At 35.4% G+C, this 20136-nt stretch overlaps 1 protein-coding gene across 1 annotated transcript in view; it reads left to right on the top strand.

Annotated features, from left to right (window-relative positions):
- The window catches only part of Spag1 (sperm associated antigen 1), a 62805-nt gene that overhangs the window by 17271 nt on the left and 25398 nt on the right, over positions 1 to 20136 (top strand). The window contains exons 8-10 of the mRNA XM_046464768.2: positions 565 to 695; positions 2046 to 2152; positions 8345 to 8504. Coding sequence (XP_046320724.1) covers positions 565 to 695; positions 2046 to 2152; positions 8345 to 8504 — 398 coding nt within the window. The remainder of the gene's footprint in view (positions 1 to 564; positions 696 to 2045; positions 2153 to 8344; positions 8505 to 20136) is intronic.

Raw genomic sequence — 20136 nt, forward strand, 5'->3', positions numbered from 1 at the left:
ACTTCACTTAGCATTATCTTCTCTAACTCCATCCCTTTACCTGCAAATGCCATGATTTTATTCTCTTTTATTGCTGAGTAATATTCCATTGTGTATATATGCCACATTTTTTTTTATCCATTCATCTATTGAAGGGCATCTAGGTTGGCTCCACAGTTTAGCTATAAACATTGAAGAAGTCTGAGATCAAGGTGTTGGTGGAGTTGATTTCTTCTGCAGCCTCTTTCCTTGGCTTGCAGGTGGCTGCCTTCTCCTATATGTTCACGGGTGTGTGCGTGTTCTGATTTCTTCCATAAGGGCACCAATTTATTGGAATAGGGCCTACATCACTTATCTCATTCTCACTTAATTACCTTCTTGAAGTCCCTATCTTGAAGAATATTCATATTCTGAGGTACTGTGGGGGTCAGGACTTCAATGTAGAAATTTTTGAGAAACAGTTCAGCCCACGCATGGGTTATAAAATTGTTTAATCTACAACTTTAGCTGAAGTGGTTTTTTTTGTGTGTGTGTTCTTAGGTTTACTTTAGGCCTACTTGTTACCAACAATTGTTTCTCTTATAGGAGTATCTCAGCGCTTCCCACTGTAGCTGCCTATAACAATCGAGCTCAAGCAGAAATCAAATTGCAGAACTGGAATAGTGCTTTTCAGGATTGTGAAAAGGTCTTGCAGTTAGAACCTGGAAACATAAAGGGTAAATATTCTCTGATGCTTTTAAATTTATAGCTGGGTCTGTTAAAGACCATTTGTAGATACTTAATATATACATTAAAAATATTTCAGATAAACTCAGATTTCCATATGTGAGTCATCCCCTCTGTAGAGTTACTTTTAATTTTTACTTGAATTTAAGTCCCTGATTATTTGTTTTGAAGTATTTAATAATCCCAAAAGATTGAATAAGATTTTCGCATTAGGGGAATCTGAGTGAAGATACACAGGGACTCTCTGTACTACCTTTGCAACTTTTCTGTAACTTTCAAATTTTTCAAAATGAAAAAGTTACCAAAAAAAGATAATTGTTACAACCTGGATATTTGAATCTGAATAGCAGTGGCAGTAGCTAAAGCATGCTTAAAGCACAATGCTACAATTTTGATTAAATTTATGGCACAATAATTTATCTCTTTAGGTTTTCATGGCTAATTCTAAGACTAAAATCTAACTTCTTAGATTTATATTTTTTAAAAGAGGCATATTAAAATATGTCAGATATAAATTTCTCACTTTTTAGATTACTAAGCCTGATATTTTTCAAAATATTGAATTATTACATTAAGTTCTCTCAGTAGTTAATGGATAATTATGAGACTAGAAAGGCATTCGTTGTTGCAGTAAATAATTATAAAATTATCCATTGAAGCTTACCAAAAAAATCTAATGCAGACTACCAAAGGGCTCAATTTTTTTCTTTTTTTTAAATTTATTTTTAGTTTTTTTTTAAGGTGGACACAATATCTTTATTTTTATTTTTTTAACGTGATGCTGAGAATCGAACCCAGTGCCTCATGCATACTATGCGAGCATGCTACACTTGAGCCACATCCCCAGCCCCCAAAGGACTCAATTTCTGAAGCTAGCTGACTTAAATCATCAGATACTCTCAGTTCCCTGTGCTAAGTAACTCTAATCATTTTAGAGATGTCTAAAATAGATTTTACTAGTGTGCCATATTCTGAACATTTAATAGTATACTAAATTTCAATAAGGAAATTTAAAAATTTTTAGAAAATGATAAGAAAATATTAATGGTGTTTATAAGAAGGAAAGCATTGTTTAGTGAAAACTTTCCCAGTACTGCAACATAGGGTGTTGCTTTTGAAGGTATGCTAAAGTATGGAGTCTTTCAGCCTGTGGAAGAGCTGGCCAGGACCTTTTTTTTTGTTTTTTTTAAATGTGTTCAACATGAAAATGGGTGTATGTAAGCTTTGCATAATTATGTCTTAAAGTGTCCAGTGCTACCTGTTTTTTTCAACTTGCCAAATAGTTGTAACTACAATATGATATGTTAAAACATATAACTTTTATTTTGGTAAATTTTCAGCTCTTCTCCGCCGTGCCACTACATATAAACATCAAAACAAGCTCCAGGAAGCTATAGAAGATTTGAGAAAAGTACTGGATGTTGAGCCTGATAATGATTTGGCTAAAGTAAGTGTAGGAAGTGATTTCTCACCTAATTCTATAATATGCTATTTCTGAATTTATTTTAAAATGGTATCAGGGGCTGGGGCTGTAACTCAGTGGTAGTGGACTTGCCTAGACATGTGAGGCACTGGCTTTAATCCTTCGTACCACATAAAAGTAAATAAATAAAAAATAAAGGTATTAAAAAATGGTATCAGTTTTGCTGAATAAATTATGTTGAGGATTAGGTCCCAGCTTTAAAAGAGATATCCCAGACATCCCAAAATGTTAACATCTCTTTTTTTTTTTTTTTTGCTACTGAGGATTTAACCCAGGGGTACTTTACCACTGAGCTACATCCCCATCCTTTTATTTATTTATTTATTTATTTTTGAGACAGAGGTTCACTAAGTTGCTGAGGGCCTTGCTAAGTTGCTGAGGCTGGCCTCCAACTTTCAGTTCTCCTTTCTCAGCCTCCTGAGCCACTGGGATTACAAGAGTGCATCACCATGCCCAACTTGAAAACAGGTTCATAAGAAAAAATTGTGTAAAGGTATAAGCCTATCTCTCAGCAGATGCAGGCAGTACTTTTCTCTGGGGTAATCTCAGTTTATCATGCAGCATCTGTATTAAGGCCTAAACGGTAGAGGTAAGTGTTAGGAACTGGGAAGGGTCTGAGATTTTACTCTACTTGTAAATTAACAAGGTAGCTCAGCAAAGGATACCAGATATCCTGGATCAGACAGAAAGGTCTACTCATGGTACACCGTGCGGATGAGCTGCACATTCAGGTCAGGTCCCTTTGTTCCTGAGCCCCACAAGAGTGATGTGGAGTGACCCAGATGGATGCTGCACTTCAGTGGGTGTGTGGGAAGATTGAGGAACTGAAAATAGGGGAAAGCTCATTTTTTTTTTTTTATGATGGGCTGTAAACAAACTGCCTATCTTTGCTTCAGAGAGAAATATTGTCTTCATTATATTGCAGAGTAAATAGACTTGCCCTGTCATTTTCAGGGAAATGCTATTTTTGTTTTACAAGCCTGTTCGCTGTACAAACATCCTTAAATATAATCCGGAACAAAGGTGATTTAGTGCTTCTGTTCGCAGTATGCCCAGAAATAGGATAAAATTGTGGAGAATTGCCTTTCCACAATAAATTGTCCCTAAATTTCCACACACACCTATTGGATAACCTGTTGTACTCTCTCTATGTCCTTTGTATAATGGTTATAGTGATTAAATGTTAATTTAACAGTATTATAAAATAAAAATTTGAAAAAGAAAAACCACCTATGATATTACTATCCAACATGATTTCATGTTTACACATTAACTTTAAGTCCTTATCCAAATACATTTTTATCTTAACCACATGGAATTAACTCAAATGGACCATCTACCTTAATGTAAGACCTAAAATAAAAGTTCTAGAAGAAAACATAGGAGAAAATCTTTATGATGTTGGATCAGACAAGTATTCTTCAAGTGACATGAAAAGCACAATCCATAAAAGAAAAAACTGATAAGTTGGATTTCATCAAAATTAATAATTCCTGCTCTTAGAAAGGCACTATTAAAAGAGCGAAAAGATGGCTAGGCACAATACAACAAGACTGTAATCCCAGTGGCTTGGGAGGCTGAGGCAGGAGAATCGAAAGTTCAAAACCAGCTTTAGCAACTTGGTGAGTCCCTAAGCAAGTTAGTGAGACCCTGTCTCAAAATAAAAAAATAAAAAGGGCTGGGGATGTGACTCAGTGGATGAATGCTCCTGGGTTCAATTCTTGTGTCAAAAAAAAAAAAGAGAAAGAGGGAGAAGAATAAGAAGAAAAAGATAAGCAAGTTACATACTGGGAGAAGATATTTTTAAATCATATATTCGACAAAGGATTTGTATCAAAAATATGTAAAGAACTTTCAAAACTCAGTAATAAGAAAATAGGCAGCTAATTAAAAATAACCTCCTCCCCGCAAGGATGGGGATCTTATCCAGGGCCTTTTGCTGGCTAGGCAAGCTCTCTACCACTCTGCTGTATCCCTGGCCCCAAGCAAAATATTTGATCTGACACCAACCAAAAGAGACACATAGATGGAAAATAAGCACATGAAAAGATGCCCAATAACATTGGTCATCACTGAAATGTAAATTTAAAATCACAAGAGATAAAAAGAGTGAGATTGGAACTGGTTTCCCTCTATATGTAATCTGATATTTTTCTCTCACAGTCTTTAAAATTCTATCCTTATTCTGTATGTTAGGCATTTTCATTATAATGTACATTGGGTCTGTTGTAATTTTGTACATGTGGGGTCCTATATTTGATTTTCCATTCCATTCTTTAGGTTTGGGAAATTTTCTGATATTATTTCATTGAAAAGATTGTGCATTCCTTTGGTTTTTATCTCTGTGCCTTTATCTATCTGAATAAATCTCAAATTTGGATTTTTCATGTTATCAATAGTTCTTGAAAGTTCTATTCATAGTTTCTTAACATCTTCTCTCTGTGGTCAACTCTGTTTTCAAGATTATGTATTTTATCTTCATTGCCTGAGGTTCTTCCAAGTGGTCTGGTCTGTTGGTGGTGCTTTCTTTTTTCTTTTTTTTTTTTTGGTACCGGGAATTGAACTCAGGAGCACTCAGCCACTGAGCCACATCTCCAGCCCTATTTTTGTATTTTATTTAGAGATAGGGTCTTAGTGAGTTGCTAAGTGCCTCACTATTGCTGAGGCTGGCTTTGAACTCGCAATCCTCTGTCTCAGCCTCCTAAGCCACTGGGATTACAGGTGTGTGCCACTGTGCTTGGCCTGTTGGTGGTGCTTTCTATTTATGTATTTATATTTGCAGTGCTGGGGATTGCACCCAGGGCTTCATGCATGCTTGTTAAACATTCTGCTACTGAGCTACATCCCCAGCGCTCTGCTAAATTTTTAATTTGATTTATTGTTTTTTTCATTTTGAGGATTTCTACTTGTTTTTTTTTTACATTTATTTTTTTCGTAGTTGTACACAATAACTTTATTTTATTTATTTATTTATTTTTATGTGGTGCTGAGGATGGAACCAAGAGCCTTGTAAAGCGAGTGCTCTACTGTTGAGCCATAACCCCAGCTCTGTTTTGTTTTTTTTTAATAGATTTTCCACCTCTTTATTGAAGTGATCTTTCTCTTCTTGTATTTACTCTCTGATTTCACTTCTTATTCCATCTTTTAATTTGCAGATTAGTTTAACTATGTACATTGTAAACTCCTTTTCTGACATTTCTTCCACTGTGGTGTTGATGGATTCTTGGTTTGGGGTGATTTTTTTCACTTGCTTTTTCATGTTGTTTGTGTGTCTACCCATTTAGCACTATTGATCTGAGGCATCAGAGTTTCTACCCGCTGGACTTATAGTGTCCCTGAAGGTTTCCAGTATCTCACTGTTTAGGGGGAGACAATAATAACAACAGCCAATACAAACAATATATAGCATTTAACCAAATAGTTCCTACAGTGTTAATTATCACAATAAACAGAGATGATATGACCTGTTATTGCCTACAATAAAACCAGCAAGTTTGCAAATGGGTTTATAATTTCAAATGGTGCCAGCAAGAGAACAGAAATTATATAGGATGTGATGATTATGAGGGAGGAAGAAAGAAGAAGAAGTAAAGAAATTAAAGGAAGAGTGAAAGAACAAGAGAGATTGGCTGTTAGTGAAAGAAAAGAGGATCAAGGGAAACAGGTAGGATAAAAATATACATAAAGTAAAAATTTTAAAAAACTAAAAATAAACAATTATGAAACAAAACCAAAATATATTAATTAAACATCCTAGTTCACAGAAAACTAATGCATGAAAAATAACTGGCTTCAAAAATGCTTAGAAATGAGAGAAAAAAAATATGAATACATATAAATGTTCATGTACCATTAAGGTCACAATTAAACAGAATAATAATAATAATAATAATAATAAAGATCCCCATAAAAAGTTAAGGAATTCTTTCTGTTGGATTCAAAAGATTCTCAGTAGTTTTAAGTGGAGTCATCAGGAGTGTGATGCTCCACCCTCTGGATTGCTGGAGTGAGAGAGGGTAATCCCTTAGGCAGAATTCCTGGTGGCAGGGTTTAGGCTTAAGTGGGCTCTACACTCTTTACTGAATACTAATTGGTCTGAAGATTTTAAATCAGGGCACCTCCAGGGCCCAGTACTTGCTGGTCCACATTGAAAGACTATACCCCAGGGATCTTCCCTGGGTTTCACTCATGTGGTGGAGAAGCCAACTTTTAGTACCCTACATCACCTCTGGACCCCACGTTTTCTGGACTCTGGTTCAGTCTCCAATCTCTTCTACCTCCTGCCTTTCTGCGTTCCCAGCCAGATGTCTCTCCCAGCTGGTCCTACAAGCAGCAGGATTGGAGGGGGAGAGGTTGAGCTGGGTGGGTTTCCATGACCAGTTGTCCCCTGGGTAAAGCTCTCTCCATGTTTGATTTTCTCTTGGTCACTTAAGCACACTCTATGTCATGCAGTGTATGTTTACTGGGCCTGTATTTTGAGCCAAACTTGGGTTTGCCAGGAATTGGCCCCCTCAGCTGCCAGCCCCTTTGCATTGGCTGAAGAATGGTTCCTTCCTTTGTCCTCTGCACAGTGCTGGGAGAAATGGTGCCCACCCCCCCCCCACCAACACCAGTGCAGCATGTCTTTCAAGTTTGTTGGGCAATGTCCTTGATTTCTAAATGCTCTGTATCCAGACATGCCACGGGCCTCCTAAAAATGCGGGTTACTTTAATTCCTTTATCCCTCTACTGTGCTCTTGGAGGGACCACTCTGTCTGGAGCTTCTGGCCCAGTCGTGGCCATGGCTATGTTGCTGGGGATGTCTTTCTTATTTTATTATATCCAACCTCCTGTGTCCCTGATCTGCTTTGAATGGCCAGTTTTAAATTCCAGTAAAGTTCCCCGCTTTTTTTTGTTGTTCATCAACCTTGTGGAAAGGCTGCCTATGTGCTTTCTTTGTTTCACTGGCATAAAGCATTTTAGAACGTCCAACGTTATTCATTAAAAAAAGCACATGTGCACAGTAAGAGACTAATAGTGTAAGGGTCCGGCGAATGACAGAGGAAGAGACCACCAAGAAACCGACTCATGCAACCACAGAAGGGGGTTTATTGAGAATCCAGCACGCTGGGGCTCCATGCTCACTCAACAAGGGAGAGTGGCCCAGAGCCCCGAGCAGGGGTTGAGCAGTGCTTAAGTACACTTTTTGGGGAGGGCGGGGGCTCTGCATACATCAGAGCAAATCATCATGAGGTGTGGGAAAATCAAACAACAACTCTCAAACATGATTAGTTCATTCATTGGCGGGAACAGGTCGGGCAGGAGTGATAGGTGAGTTCTAAGGAGGGCGGGTACATTCAAACTGATTGGTTTGGGCCCTGAATGCCTACGTGCCAAACTGCACAGGGTCCAGGTTATTTATCTACTGGACAGTCCCGGGAATTGTTTTAACAGCTACAGGAATTTCAGGTTTTGGGTGTAGCATAGGAACTTAACAATACCTGGTCCTTTACATTTTAACTCAGGCTTTGCAGCTTAGAAACTTTACAATACCCAGTCTTTTACACTTTAACTTCAATTTCTTTTACTCTTACAATAGCAATAATTAATAATAAAATATGACAGTACAGCAATATGCTATATATGCAAATGTCCTCTCTCTTTCGCTCGCTCTCTCTCTCTCTCTCTTTCTCCCTTTCTCTCTCTAGTTGAATGGATCTTCAGTTAACTGAAACAGCAGACATCAAAATGCTGGATAAGAAAGTTTTGTGATTGTTAGAAAATATGAACAGGAGATAAATAAATAAATATTTATGTAATTTTTACTAGATAAAAAATTTAAAAAGCACATATAGCATGATTTTATTTGTGCAGAACTATACATTTTTGTATGTCTGTATGCCTAGAAACATCTGGGGAGATTATAAAAAATGTCAGTGGTATTACTTGAGTGGCAGGATTTCAGGTGATTTTTTTTCCTTCCTTTTTTATACTGTTACTCTAAGCTTTTTACAGTATATATAGTTATAATCAGATAAAGCAATGAAGTAGTTTTGAAAAAAATCATCATAAAAAGCCTTGTGTTTTATTAATTTCTTAATATTTTCTTTTTCTTATCTGAAAGAATGGTTGTTTTTTATTAAAGAAAAACATTGTCATTAATGTTGTGATTTACAGAAAACCTTATCAGAAGTCGAAAGAGATGTGAAAAATTCTGAACCTGCATCTAAGACCCAAACTAAAGGGAAAAGGATGGTTATTGAGGAAGTAGAAAACTCAGAAGATGAAGATGAAAAGGGAAGTGGAAGAAAACATGAAGATGGCAGTGGAGATAAAAGTAAAATGTCTTCTCTATTTTGGTTATGCAGAAAACTACCTGCTTATATAATGAGCTAGCTCAGTTTTTCTGTTTGTACAGAAATTTTAAGTCTGCCAGACTTTTTCTGGCTTTACCGTGCAAATCTACAAGCAAATTTAGCTTATCTTTTTCTTGATACATTTTAGTATAATCTTCCCAATGCTTTTTTCCTCTTAGTCTGGCACTTTTTTCCTAGTGCTCAATTTAATTCCTAATTATCACCTTTTAATGTAAACGGCTGTGTCTATATGACAGTAATCATTTGCAAATTGACCTTAAATCTGTCTCTTAGGTGATTGTGTGTAATCCACTGGGTTGCAAACAAATGTATTGGCTTCAAGTAAGGACTTGGGTGGACTTGTTTATATACCTAAAATGAATACATTTTTGGGAAATTCTTCTGTCTCTCTCAAAAAATTTAAATATGCAAAACAAATGTTTCAAAAAATGAATATAGACTATATAAAATTTCATGGTTATAAGATAAAACAATGAATGGGAAAAGATTTGTGTACACGTGCATTAATATGCCATTGTTCTTTGTTCCATAATTTTACCTTTTCTAGAATGAAATCAGAGTGTGTGTAATGTTTTGAGATTAGCTTCTTTCACTGTACATTGTCCCTGAGATTTGCTGATGTAGTTGCATGTATCATTGGTTCATTCCTCTTTTTTTTTTTTTTTTAGTTAAAATTCCTTAATTTTTTATTCCTGGTACCACACCACAATTTATAGGGCAATATATTTGATATAAGGGAAAAAAAAGACTATGATTCAACAGATAAAAGACCTCAGGAATGTACATCTGATTGACACTGTATTAACCAGTAACTACATTGCATTAACCAATAGCTACACTTTTTGCAAACTGTGGCTATGACATCACAAGAAGGGTTTCCTGTTTAAGCTGCAATAACTCTGACTATGGATCATCATTTCTTCTGTGTCAGATTTTTGCAGTTATTCTAATGTTTTTGTGATGATTGTCTCAAAGTAACCTGTAGCTTTTCTGACAACTCCTCATTCTCTCTCTTACTAAGAACTGTAGCCTTTTTATACTGTTTTAAAAACCTTCTTCCACATTCCACCATAGTCTCCACCAGATCCATACCCACCAACACAGGGACTGCCAGAGCTGCTCTTATCAAAACTGCCTGCCTTCATGGGTTTATAATTTGATTTCTGTTGTTCACTGTAATTTCCAAAATTATTATAGCTCCAACCACCACGGTGGTTAGTAATACCAAAAATTTCTCCTTCATGTTATGATGACAATGAGGCATTGTAACCATATGACTTCCTTCACTACCACCATATCCACCAATTTGGTTTCCATATCCCAGTCTGCCACCACCACTTCTCTACTATACCCAGAACTGCTACCATAATTGTTGTCATTACCTCCAAATCCACCTCCACCACCACCACCGTAGCCTCCTTTTCTGATAGAGTTTCCACCATGGCCAAAATTACTTTTGCCACCTCCAAAGTTTCCTTCATGATCCATAAAGTGCCAAATCTACCCCAAGTTGCTGCATCTATGTCTTCAACACACAAGTCACAAGACCTTGGAACATTTACCATTATCAAATAATTTGTGAGTGTGCCCTTTCTCAATATGTTCTCTTTAACTATCATCTGTAGTTTCAGACTTCAGACCACTAACAAACAGCTTCCTCAATTGTTGTGATTCCCTTGGATCATGCTCCCCACAGTAAGCCCACAGAGGCAATGATGGTCAGAGTTCACTTCATTCCTCTTTATTGCTGAGTAACATTCCACTATATGGGTGTACCAAATTTGTTTATCCAGTTTGTTCAAGGATATTTAGGCTGTTTCTGGTATTTGATAATTATGATTATAGCTGCTATAAACTTTCATGTGCAAGTTTTTGCATGAAGGGTAAATGTCTAAGTAGGCTTGCCAGCTCATATGGCAAGTGTATCTATAACTTTATCAGAAATTGCCAGACTCTTTTCCAGAGTAACTGTACCATTTTTTCATTGCTATATGAGAGTTTACGTCACATTCTCATCAATATTTGGTAAGACCAGGTTTTGTTAATCCATTCTATTAAGTATATAGTGGCTTCTCATTATGTTTTTTTTTTTTTTTCTTGGTACTGGGGATTGAACTCGGGGGCACTTGACCACTGAGCCACATCCCCAGCCCTATTTTGTATTTTATTTAGAAACAGGGTCACACTGAGTTGCTTCAAAGCTAAGGCTGGCTTTGAACCTGAGATCCTCCTGTCCCAGCCTCCCGAGCTGCTGGGATTACAGGCATGTGCCACCATGCCTGGCTCATTATGGTTTTAATTTGCACTTTTCCTAATGGCAAATGATGTTGAACATCTTTTCATGTGCTCATTTGCCATCTCTATATCATTTTTAGCAAAAGGTCTGTTTAAATCATTTCACTAATTTTTTAAAGTGGGTTGTTTTCTCACTGTTGGTTTTTTGTTGTTATTGTTGTTGTTGTTGCTGCTGCTGCTGTTGTTGTTATTTGGTACCAGGGATGGAACTTAGAGGTACTCCACCACTGAAACACATCCCCAGCCCTATTTTGTATTCTATTTAGAGACAGGGTCTCACTGAATTGCTTAGGGCCTCACAGTTGCTGAAGCTGGTTTTGAACTTGCGATTCTCCTGTCTCTGCCTCCCAAGGTGCTGGGATTACAGGTGTGTGCCACCCCGCCCGGCCTTACTGTTCAGTTTTGAGAAATCTTTTTGTATTTTTGATGTCTTGTTGCAATCCTTTGTTAGCTATGAGAGTTGCAAATATTTTTCCCTGTCTCTAGCTTTTTAAATTTCTTTAAACATTGTTTTCAACAGAGCAAAAGTTTTTAGTTTTGTTGGAGTCAAATTTACACATTTTTTATTTTTCTGTTTTTTAATTTTTTTTGTACCAGGGATTGAACTCAGGGGCACTCAACCACTGAGCCACATCCCCAGCCCTATTTTTTATTTTATTTAGAGACAAGTTCTCACTGAGTTGCCTAACACGTTGCTCTTGCTGAGGCTGGCTTTGAATTTGGGATCCTCCTGCCTCAGTCCTCAGCCACTGGGATTACAGGCTTGCCTGGCAAACTTACACACTTTTTTAAAATGAACTGTGCTTTTGACCTAAGGATACTTTGCCTAACTCAAAGTCCTGAAGAATTTTCTCCTGTGTTGTTTCCTTTTCAAAATTTATATTTTGCAAACATATTTATCAATTATGGGCTGATTTTTATATGGAATGTGAGAATTAGATTGAGTTTCAATTTTTTTTTTGCATATTGATGGCTAGTTGTTTATTGGAAACTATCCTTACTTCTTTGAATTGCCCTTGCACCTGGCAACATTGGCAGATTTATACATTTCAACTTTTGGGAGTTATTATACATAGTATTTTTTTAATTTTACAAAATTAAAAATTCATGTGTTCATTTTAGCCTATAGAAAAAAAATCAATTGGCGGGGCTGAGGCTGTAGCTCAGTGGTAAAGTGCTGGCCTCGAATGTGTGAGGCACTGAGTTCAATCCTCAGCACCACATAAAAATAAATAAAGGTACTTTGTGTTCATCTACAACTAAATAAATATTAAAAAAATCAATTGGCCATGTTTGTGTGGCCAGTAGAATCTAATTTTGGCTGCCATTCTGTTGCATTGACTTAAGTGTCAATCCTTTCATCAGTACCATACTGTCTTGATTCAGATTGCTTTAGAGTTAAATCTTAAAATCAGGTTGTGTGATTCTTTCTGCTTTATTTTTCTCTTACAAAATTATTTGACTATTCTAGCCTCTCTGCCTTTACATACAGTTTTAAAGTCAAAATTTTTGGAGGTTTATTTTATTTTTTCATGGTCTGCAATTCTTTCATTTAATATTCAGTTATATTTCTTTTTTCAGTTATATTTATTTATTGTATAAAATTACTGAACAGTCAATCAATTAACAATAAGATCACCTAACATTTGATGATTGTTTTACCACAAGTCTTTATTATACTACTAAAATGTACTATCTATATGCTCATTGCAAAATAGAAGTGATTTTCTCTTGTCCATCATTGTAATAAATAGTAGAGTATAATAAAAGGATGGCAAATATGAAGCAGTAAAATCTGTTTCTCTAGATATAAAAAAAATCATACTGAGAATTTGATTGGATATTGAATTTATAGATAGATCAATTTGGGGGAGAAGTGACATTACAATCATATGGAATTTTCTAATCCATGAACATAATTTGTCCTTCCATTTGTTTAGATCTTCTTTGATTTTTTTCATTAGCATTGTATGGTTTTCTACAACATTGGCAGATTTATACATTTCAACTTTTGGGAGTTATTATACAAAGTATTTTTTAATTTTACAAAATTAAAAATTCATGTGTTCATTTTAGCCTATAGAAATGTGATTTATTTATTTATTTATTTTTGTACATTGACTTTGCATTGTGCGATCTTGCTAATTCACACATTCAAGGATCCTTGGAATTTTCTTCATGGACAAATATGTTGTCTGCAAATAAGGACAGTTTTATTTTTTATTACAATTTGTACATCTCTTTTTCCCTCTTATTGTACTGGCTAAAAAGTAAAATGCTGAACAAATGGTGAATCTTAGAAGGCATGCATTTGGTCTTTGATAATCAGACTGAATGTTACCTTTTGGTATCTAATTGGTTCCCTTTGTCAATTTAAGGAAATGGCTTTCTAGTTATAGTTAGTTGAGCTTTTATTTTTAACTGATGTTGAATTATTTCGAATGCTTTTCTGCATCACTAGATTTGATCATATAAATTTTCTTCTGTAGTAAGTTACTGTATTAGGTTACATTCTTTGGCTGAGGTTTGAATGTTGAGCAGGACTTGAATTTTGAGATAAACCAATTTATCATCATATATTATTATTTTTATTTATTGGTGGATTTTATTCATTAATATGTTATTGAAGATTTTTTGCATCTATTTTCATAAGAGACATTCTAGCCTTGAGAGATTGATTATAGTCTTCTTATCTTTCTTTGATTTTCATTCATTCACTCATAACTGTACTTTTCTGGATTTTGATTTATCAGGGCAATGCTAGCCTCATAAAATTTGTTGGGATGTTCATCCTTCACTTCTATTCTCTGAAAGAGATTGTGCAGAATTGATGTTATTTCTTCTTTAAACGTTTGATCAAACTTGTCACTGGAACTATCTGGCCCTGGAGGTGGGGGCAGGTAGAGGTAGGTGTGTGTGGGGAGTGTGGGTGTGTGTATGATTCTAAATTAAAAATTCATTTTCTTTAATAGATCTACAACTCTCCAGGCTATTTTATTTCTTAAGTGAATCCTGGTAGTTTGGTAGTTTCAAAGAATTGGTCCATTTCACTTAAGTTGTTGGGTTTCTCTTCATAGAATTGTTCATAGCACTCCCCAAGTGTTAATCAGTTTTTCATTGCTGTGACCAAAAATACTTGACAAGAACAACTTAGAAGAGGAAAAGTTTATTTTGGCTCAGTTTCACAGGTTTCAGCCCTTGATCTGCTGACTCCATTGCTGTGAGCCAGAGGTGAGGCAGATCATTATGGTGAAGGAAGTTGCTCAACACTCATGGCAGCAGGAAGAAGGGGTGGTGAGGGCGGACAGATACACCCTTCCAGTGCACGCCTCCAGTGACCTAATTCCTTCAATTTGATCCCACCTCCCAGCAGTCTATTCAGCTATCAATGGCTTTAATCCAGCAAATGGATTAATCTACTGATGAGGCCAGAGCCTTAATCCTTGCCTAAAAGCCCCACCTCTGAATCTAGCTGTATTGGGGATCATGCTTCCAACCTATGAGCTTTTGGGGATATCCCCATCCAAACTGTAACATCTTGATTATTGTTTTAATGTTTAGTAGGTCTGTAGTAATCTCCTTCTTTTCCTGTTGTTGGTAATTTGTGTGTTTTCTCTTTTTTTCTTTGCCAGTCTGGCTAGAGATTGATTATTGTTACTGATCTTGGCAACATACCAGCTTTTGTTTCACTTATCTTTTTTTCTGCTTTATTTTTCTTTTTCAGTTTCATTGATTTCTGCTCTTTGACGTTTCCTTCCTTCTACTTGTTTTGAGTTCACTTTACTCCCCTTTTTCTGAGGTAGTTTCTCAAACTAGAAGCTTAGACTATTGACTCCAGTCTTTTTCCCCTTATAAACATCTGATGCTGTAAGTTTTCCTTTGATCACTGTTTTAGCTGCACCCCAAACATTTTAATATGTTGTACTTTCATTGTCATTTATTTGAAGGTATTTTATGATTTCTTGTGAGGCTCTTCTTTGATCTCCATAAGGCATACTGAATTTCCAAAAATTTTGGAGATATATAATTTTTCTATTATTGATTTCTAATTTATTTCCATTAAAGTCACAGAGTATATTTTGTTATTTAAACTTTGTGATGTTTAAATTTTTTAAAGCTTGTTTTATGACACAGGATATTTTCTTTCTTGATGAATATCCTATGTGCACTTAAAACAAATGTGGATTTGGATTTTTTTTGGTAGAGTACAGTATAAATGTCAGTTAGCTCTAGTTGGTGAATGGTGTTTCGAGTTCTTTGTCCCTGCTGATTTTTTGATTGTTTTGTTTGGTTTTGGTGCTGTGGATTGAATACCTGGGCATTTTACTACTGAACTACATCCTCAGTCCTTTTTAATTTTTTATTTTCAGACAGGGTCACACTAAGTCACTGAGGCTATCCTCACACTTGTGACCCTCTTGCTTTGGCCTCCTGAGTTGCTGGAGTTAGAAGTGTGTGTCACCCACCACTCCTGGCTTTCCTTTTATTTCTCTCACTTCTTGCTTCTGGTGTTTTGAGGTTTTGTTTTCACATGTTTTTACATTTAGGATTTCTGTATCTTCTTGGCTAATTGATCTTTTTCAAATTATGTAATGTCCCCTCCTATCTTTGGTAATTTTACTTATTTTTAAAAGTCTACTTTGTCTTATATTAATATATTTACTTCAGATCTTTTGGATTAATATTTGTATAATATGTATTTTTTCCTGTCTTTTCACTTTTAACCTCCTTGTATCAGTAAAGTGTGTTTCTTTTAGACAGCATATGATTACATCTTGTTTTACCTGCTCTTATTAACTCTTATAATTGGTATGTTTTCCCCAACTATTGGTATGTTTATATTTAAGTATAAGTATCGATACTTTAATTTAAACTTTAATGTTTAAATATTATTTGTTTTTATATATATTTTTTTCCTCTGTGTTTTACATACCTTCCACTTTGCTGTTTTCTTTGGAAGGATTTTCATATTTTAATTTTATTATTATTTGTTGTTGTGATAGTGGTGGTGGTGGTGGTACTTGGGATCAAACCCAGGGGTGCACTACTACTGAGCCCTTTTTTTTTAAAAAAGGGTCTTGCTAAATTGCTCAGACTGGCCTGAAACTTGCAATCTTCCTTCCCCAGTCTCCTGAGTAGTTGAGAATACAGGTGTATGCCATCATGCTCAGATAGTTTTTAAATTTTAATTTATTACTTGAGGTCTTTTTTTGAACCATATTTTTAAAAAATATATAGAAATTGTCTCTATAGGCTGTAAACTACACTCTGCTTAGAATTAGTATATAACTACTTAAAGCATATGTAAAAACTTTATTGTTTTTTATTGTCTCTTTACCCTCCCCCTTTATATGGTAGCAATCATATATATATTATACCCACATTCATTGAAAACCCATCAAACAATATTACTTTTACATTCAAATAAATTGAAAATTTCTATATATTTTAAAGAAAATTTTTTTTTTTTTTAAGAGGAGAAAAACAGTCTATCTTATTTACTAAGGCACTTATTTTTGTTTGCACTTCCTTCATTCCTGATGTTCCTAGTTTCTTTCTGGTATTGTTTCCCTTTCAGCTGAAGGATTTTCTTTGGCACTTCTATTTTTCTTTTTGCAGTGTTGGTGATTGAATCAAGGGCCCTTGGTCATGCTAGGCAAGTGCTCTACCATGGAGCTATGCCCTCAATATTATTTAACCTTTCTTTTAAAGAAGGTCTGCTAGAAATGAACTATTTTTGTTTTTCTTGATAGAGGATGTCTTTATTTTATCTTCATTTCTGAGGATAATTTTGTTCTAGATTGAGGGCTGAGGCTGTGGCTCAGTGGTAGAGCGCACGCCTAGCACGTGTGAGGCCCTGGTTCGATTCTCAGCACCACATAAAAATAAAATAAAGATATTGTGTCCACCTAAAACTTAAAAATATATATATTTTTTTAAAAAGAATTCTAGGTTGACAATACCTGGGTTTGACAGTTAGTGGGAAAACAGGGTGCAGTATGTTTACTCCTTACTGTTTTTGTGTTTGAAGGGATGGATAATTAGCACATTTGAAAAACTATGGGTGTGCTTTACATAGATTGTTTTGGTAATCCTCAAGGAAGCTATGATTACCCACACTTTTATAGATAAGGCAACAGAAGTTTAGAGAAGTGAGGTTACTTGCAACATTGTACAGGTTAAGTCACACAGTTGGGATATGGCCCAAGATATGTTTGACTCCAAATCTATATCCTAAAAGTGGTTACTGATATCAACTAAGAGATTATACATTCTACAAAACCTAGGCCAAATATCACCAGACAACCTTGTCCAAGAATAGATAAAATCCACTTTAGGGGTTGGGGTTGTGACTCATTGGTAGAACACTTGCCTAGCAAGTGTGAGGCACTGGGTTTGATCCTCAGCAACACATAAAAATAAATAAATAAAATAAAGGTATTGTGTCCATTTATAACTAAAAATATATACATTTTTTAAAAACCACTTTAATGTTCACTGATGTACCAGAATTCTTATCAATAACAGCACCAGTTGAGGAGCTGATGAGTTAAAGATGAGTGTGATCATTTATGAAACTAAAAGCCTTCCTTCCAAATAGATAAACAAACAGGAAATGGCTAATATGTTTTTTAAAAAATAATTACTTCTAATAATACTTCTGTGATTAGAAATCTGAATCAGGATAGTTATTGTGTATATCTGTTAACCAACTGATGTTTCTCTCTGAGGTAGGCAATTATCTATGAGTGTAATAGAGAAGCAGTGTTCCCATTCAAATCTCCAGAGCTTTAAGGGGATCATTTTTCTATTGTCATTAATATCCTCCCATAATTATTTTATAGACTAAGGAATATATAACATGTATGATTCAGGAAACCAAAATTCTTGATAGAATATAAATTTTATCAGGGAAGCAAATCAACATGAGGTGGATAACTAGCTGGAAACTCCTTTTATTCTTAAGGTGACACACAATCAGTTGAACTAGCTAATGCTCACCTCTGTCAAGATACATTGTTGGATGATATGTAAAAGGAGGTCCTAGAGCCTTGGATGTGAGAGAAGCAATCCAAATCACTTGTAGGAAAATAAATGTTACCCAGAAGGAATTTATCTAGTTGGAATTTTGCATGTTGTTTTCCATCCCACCACATTCTGAGAAAGAATTCCTAGTCATTATGGGGTAATTCCAGGGGGTTGTGAGGATCATGGGAAATGCAGCAATTCATGTTTTGTAACCTTTGCTGATATTGCTTCTCCTTTATAAGCTCCACTTGGATTGATCAGGCCCAATTCATCCAGACTGAAGTACAGCATAACCCATGGATTCAATTAACAACTGACAGTTACTGAGCACCTACTCTGGCAGGTATTGAAATAAGACAGTTGATAGGCTTCCTTCATCTGTTCTTCTAAGGACTAATATTAAGAAACACCTGACTACTTGCCAGGATGATTAGATCTGGGGATTTGAGTTCATGGGCTTTTTCTCAGAACCTCCCCATCTACTTGTGTTTTTTCTTCCCTAATGGGGTCAATAAGAAGAAGTGGATGTCATCATACAATTGTAGCTGTCAGAGACTTTGGTCCTCACTTCCACCTGTCACCTTACAGAGTCTGTGAGAAGCAATCAGAAGAAAGCCAGTTTCCTTTGTGGTGCTGTTGCTCATCTCCCACTTAAAAATGTAATGTAAGAAAATTAAACAGTCCTTCACAAACAGAAGAATCAAATATAAATATTTCCCTTGCTCTAGAATTGGCAGAATCAGGAGAGCAGGGATCTAAGAATTAAAACAATAAACAAAATCATAATTATTTCTGATTAGGTAAGTATGAAAAACCTGTATACATTAGGTGCCATAAATAAAAAAAAAAAAAAAAAAAAACTAACTATAAGGCAAATAACAAACTAGGCAAAGTGGCTGAGGGCTCATACCTTTTAATATAAAGAATTTTTAACAAAACAATAAGAAAATGATGAAGAGCTAGTATAAAAATGGGCAAAACATATGAACAGACATATCACTAATAAAGAAGTATAAATGACTGATAATTTTTTATTCCTAATTAAAAAATAAAAATTAAGGGCCAGGGTTGTGGCTCAGTGGTAGAGCTCTTGCTTAGCATGAGTGAGGCACTGGGTTCCATCCCTGGCACCACATAAAAATAAACAAATAAAATAGAGACATAAAAAAATTAAACATGGGTTATTTTTATTTTACCAAAGTATCCAAGATAGGAGGGAAAAGTACCCTTTGTGGTCAAAAGTGAGGTGAAATCTTTTTTTAAAAAAAATTGAGATGTAATTTGTCCTTTTAAAAGAATGCTTTAGTTGTAGATGGACACAATACCTTTTATTTTATTTATTTTTATGTGGTGCTGAGGATCGATCCAACCCAGTGCTCACACATGCTAGGCAAGGACTCTACCACTGAGCCACAGTTGCAGCCCCTAATTTATCCTTTTTTGAATTCAGTGAATTTTAGTATATTTAGTATATTGTACAGCTAATCCCACTGTCTAATTCCAGGACATTTTTATTACCCCAAAAGAAATCCCATGCCCATTAGTAGTAACTCCTCATTCTTTCTTTTCCCTGGTCCCCTGTGATCATTAATCTTTTTTTTTTCCTCTGGGGATTTGCTAATTCAAATTTTTCATATAAGTAGAATAATATAATCTGTGCCTTTCAAACCTGTCTTATTTTACTTAATATAATGTTTCAGGATTAATCCATGTTACAGCATGTATCAGTACTTCATTCCTTTATTTACAAATACTATGCCATTGTATGGATAATACCACGTTTTCTTTATACATCAGTTGATGGATATTTGGGTTGTTTTTACTTTTTGGCTATTAAAAATAATGCTGTCAGAACATTTATGTACTATTTTTATGTGTGTGCATAGATGTTTTAAGTTTTCTTGGGCATGTACTTGAACCTAGAGTTACTGGGTTATGTGGTAACTATATGTTTAACTTCTTGAGGAACTGTAGACTGTATTTCAAAGTGGCTACATCGTTTACTGTTCCCACTGGTAATATTTAAAGGTTCTAATTTCTCCAAATTTTTGCCGACAGTTCTTTTTTTTAATATTTTTAGTTGTAGTTGGACATAATACCTTTATTTTATTTGTTTGTTTTTATTTGGTACTGAGGATCAAACCCGGGGCCTCACACATGCTAGGCGAGCGCTCTGCCACTGAGCCACAGCCTCAGCCCTGCCGACACTTCTTATTGTCAGCCTTTTTGATTATCCACTCTAAAGGGTATGAAATGGTATCTCCCTAT

The sequence above is a fragment of the Marmota monax genome, unplaced genomic scaffold (assembly GCF_021218885.2).
Source record: "Marmota monax isolate L192 unplaced genomic scaffold, Marmota_monax_Labrador192_F-V1.1 WCK01_AAM20220418_F8-fsc00003, whole genome shotgun sequence".
In the NCBI taxonomy this organism is placed as follows: Eukaryota; Metazoa; Chordata; class Mammalia; order Rodentia; family Sciuridae; genus Marmota; species Marmota monax.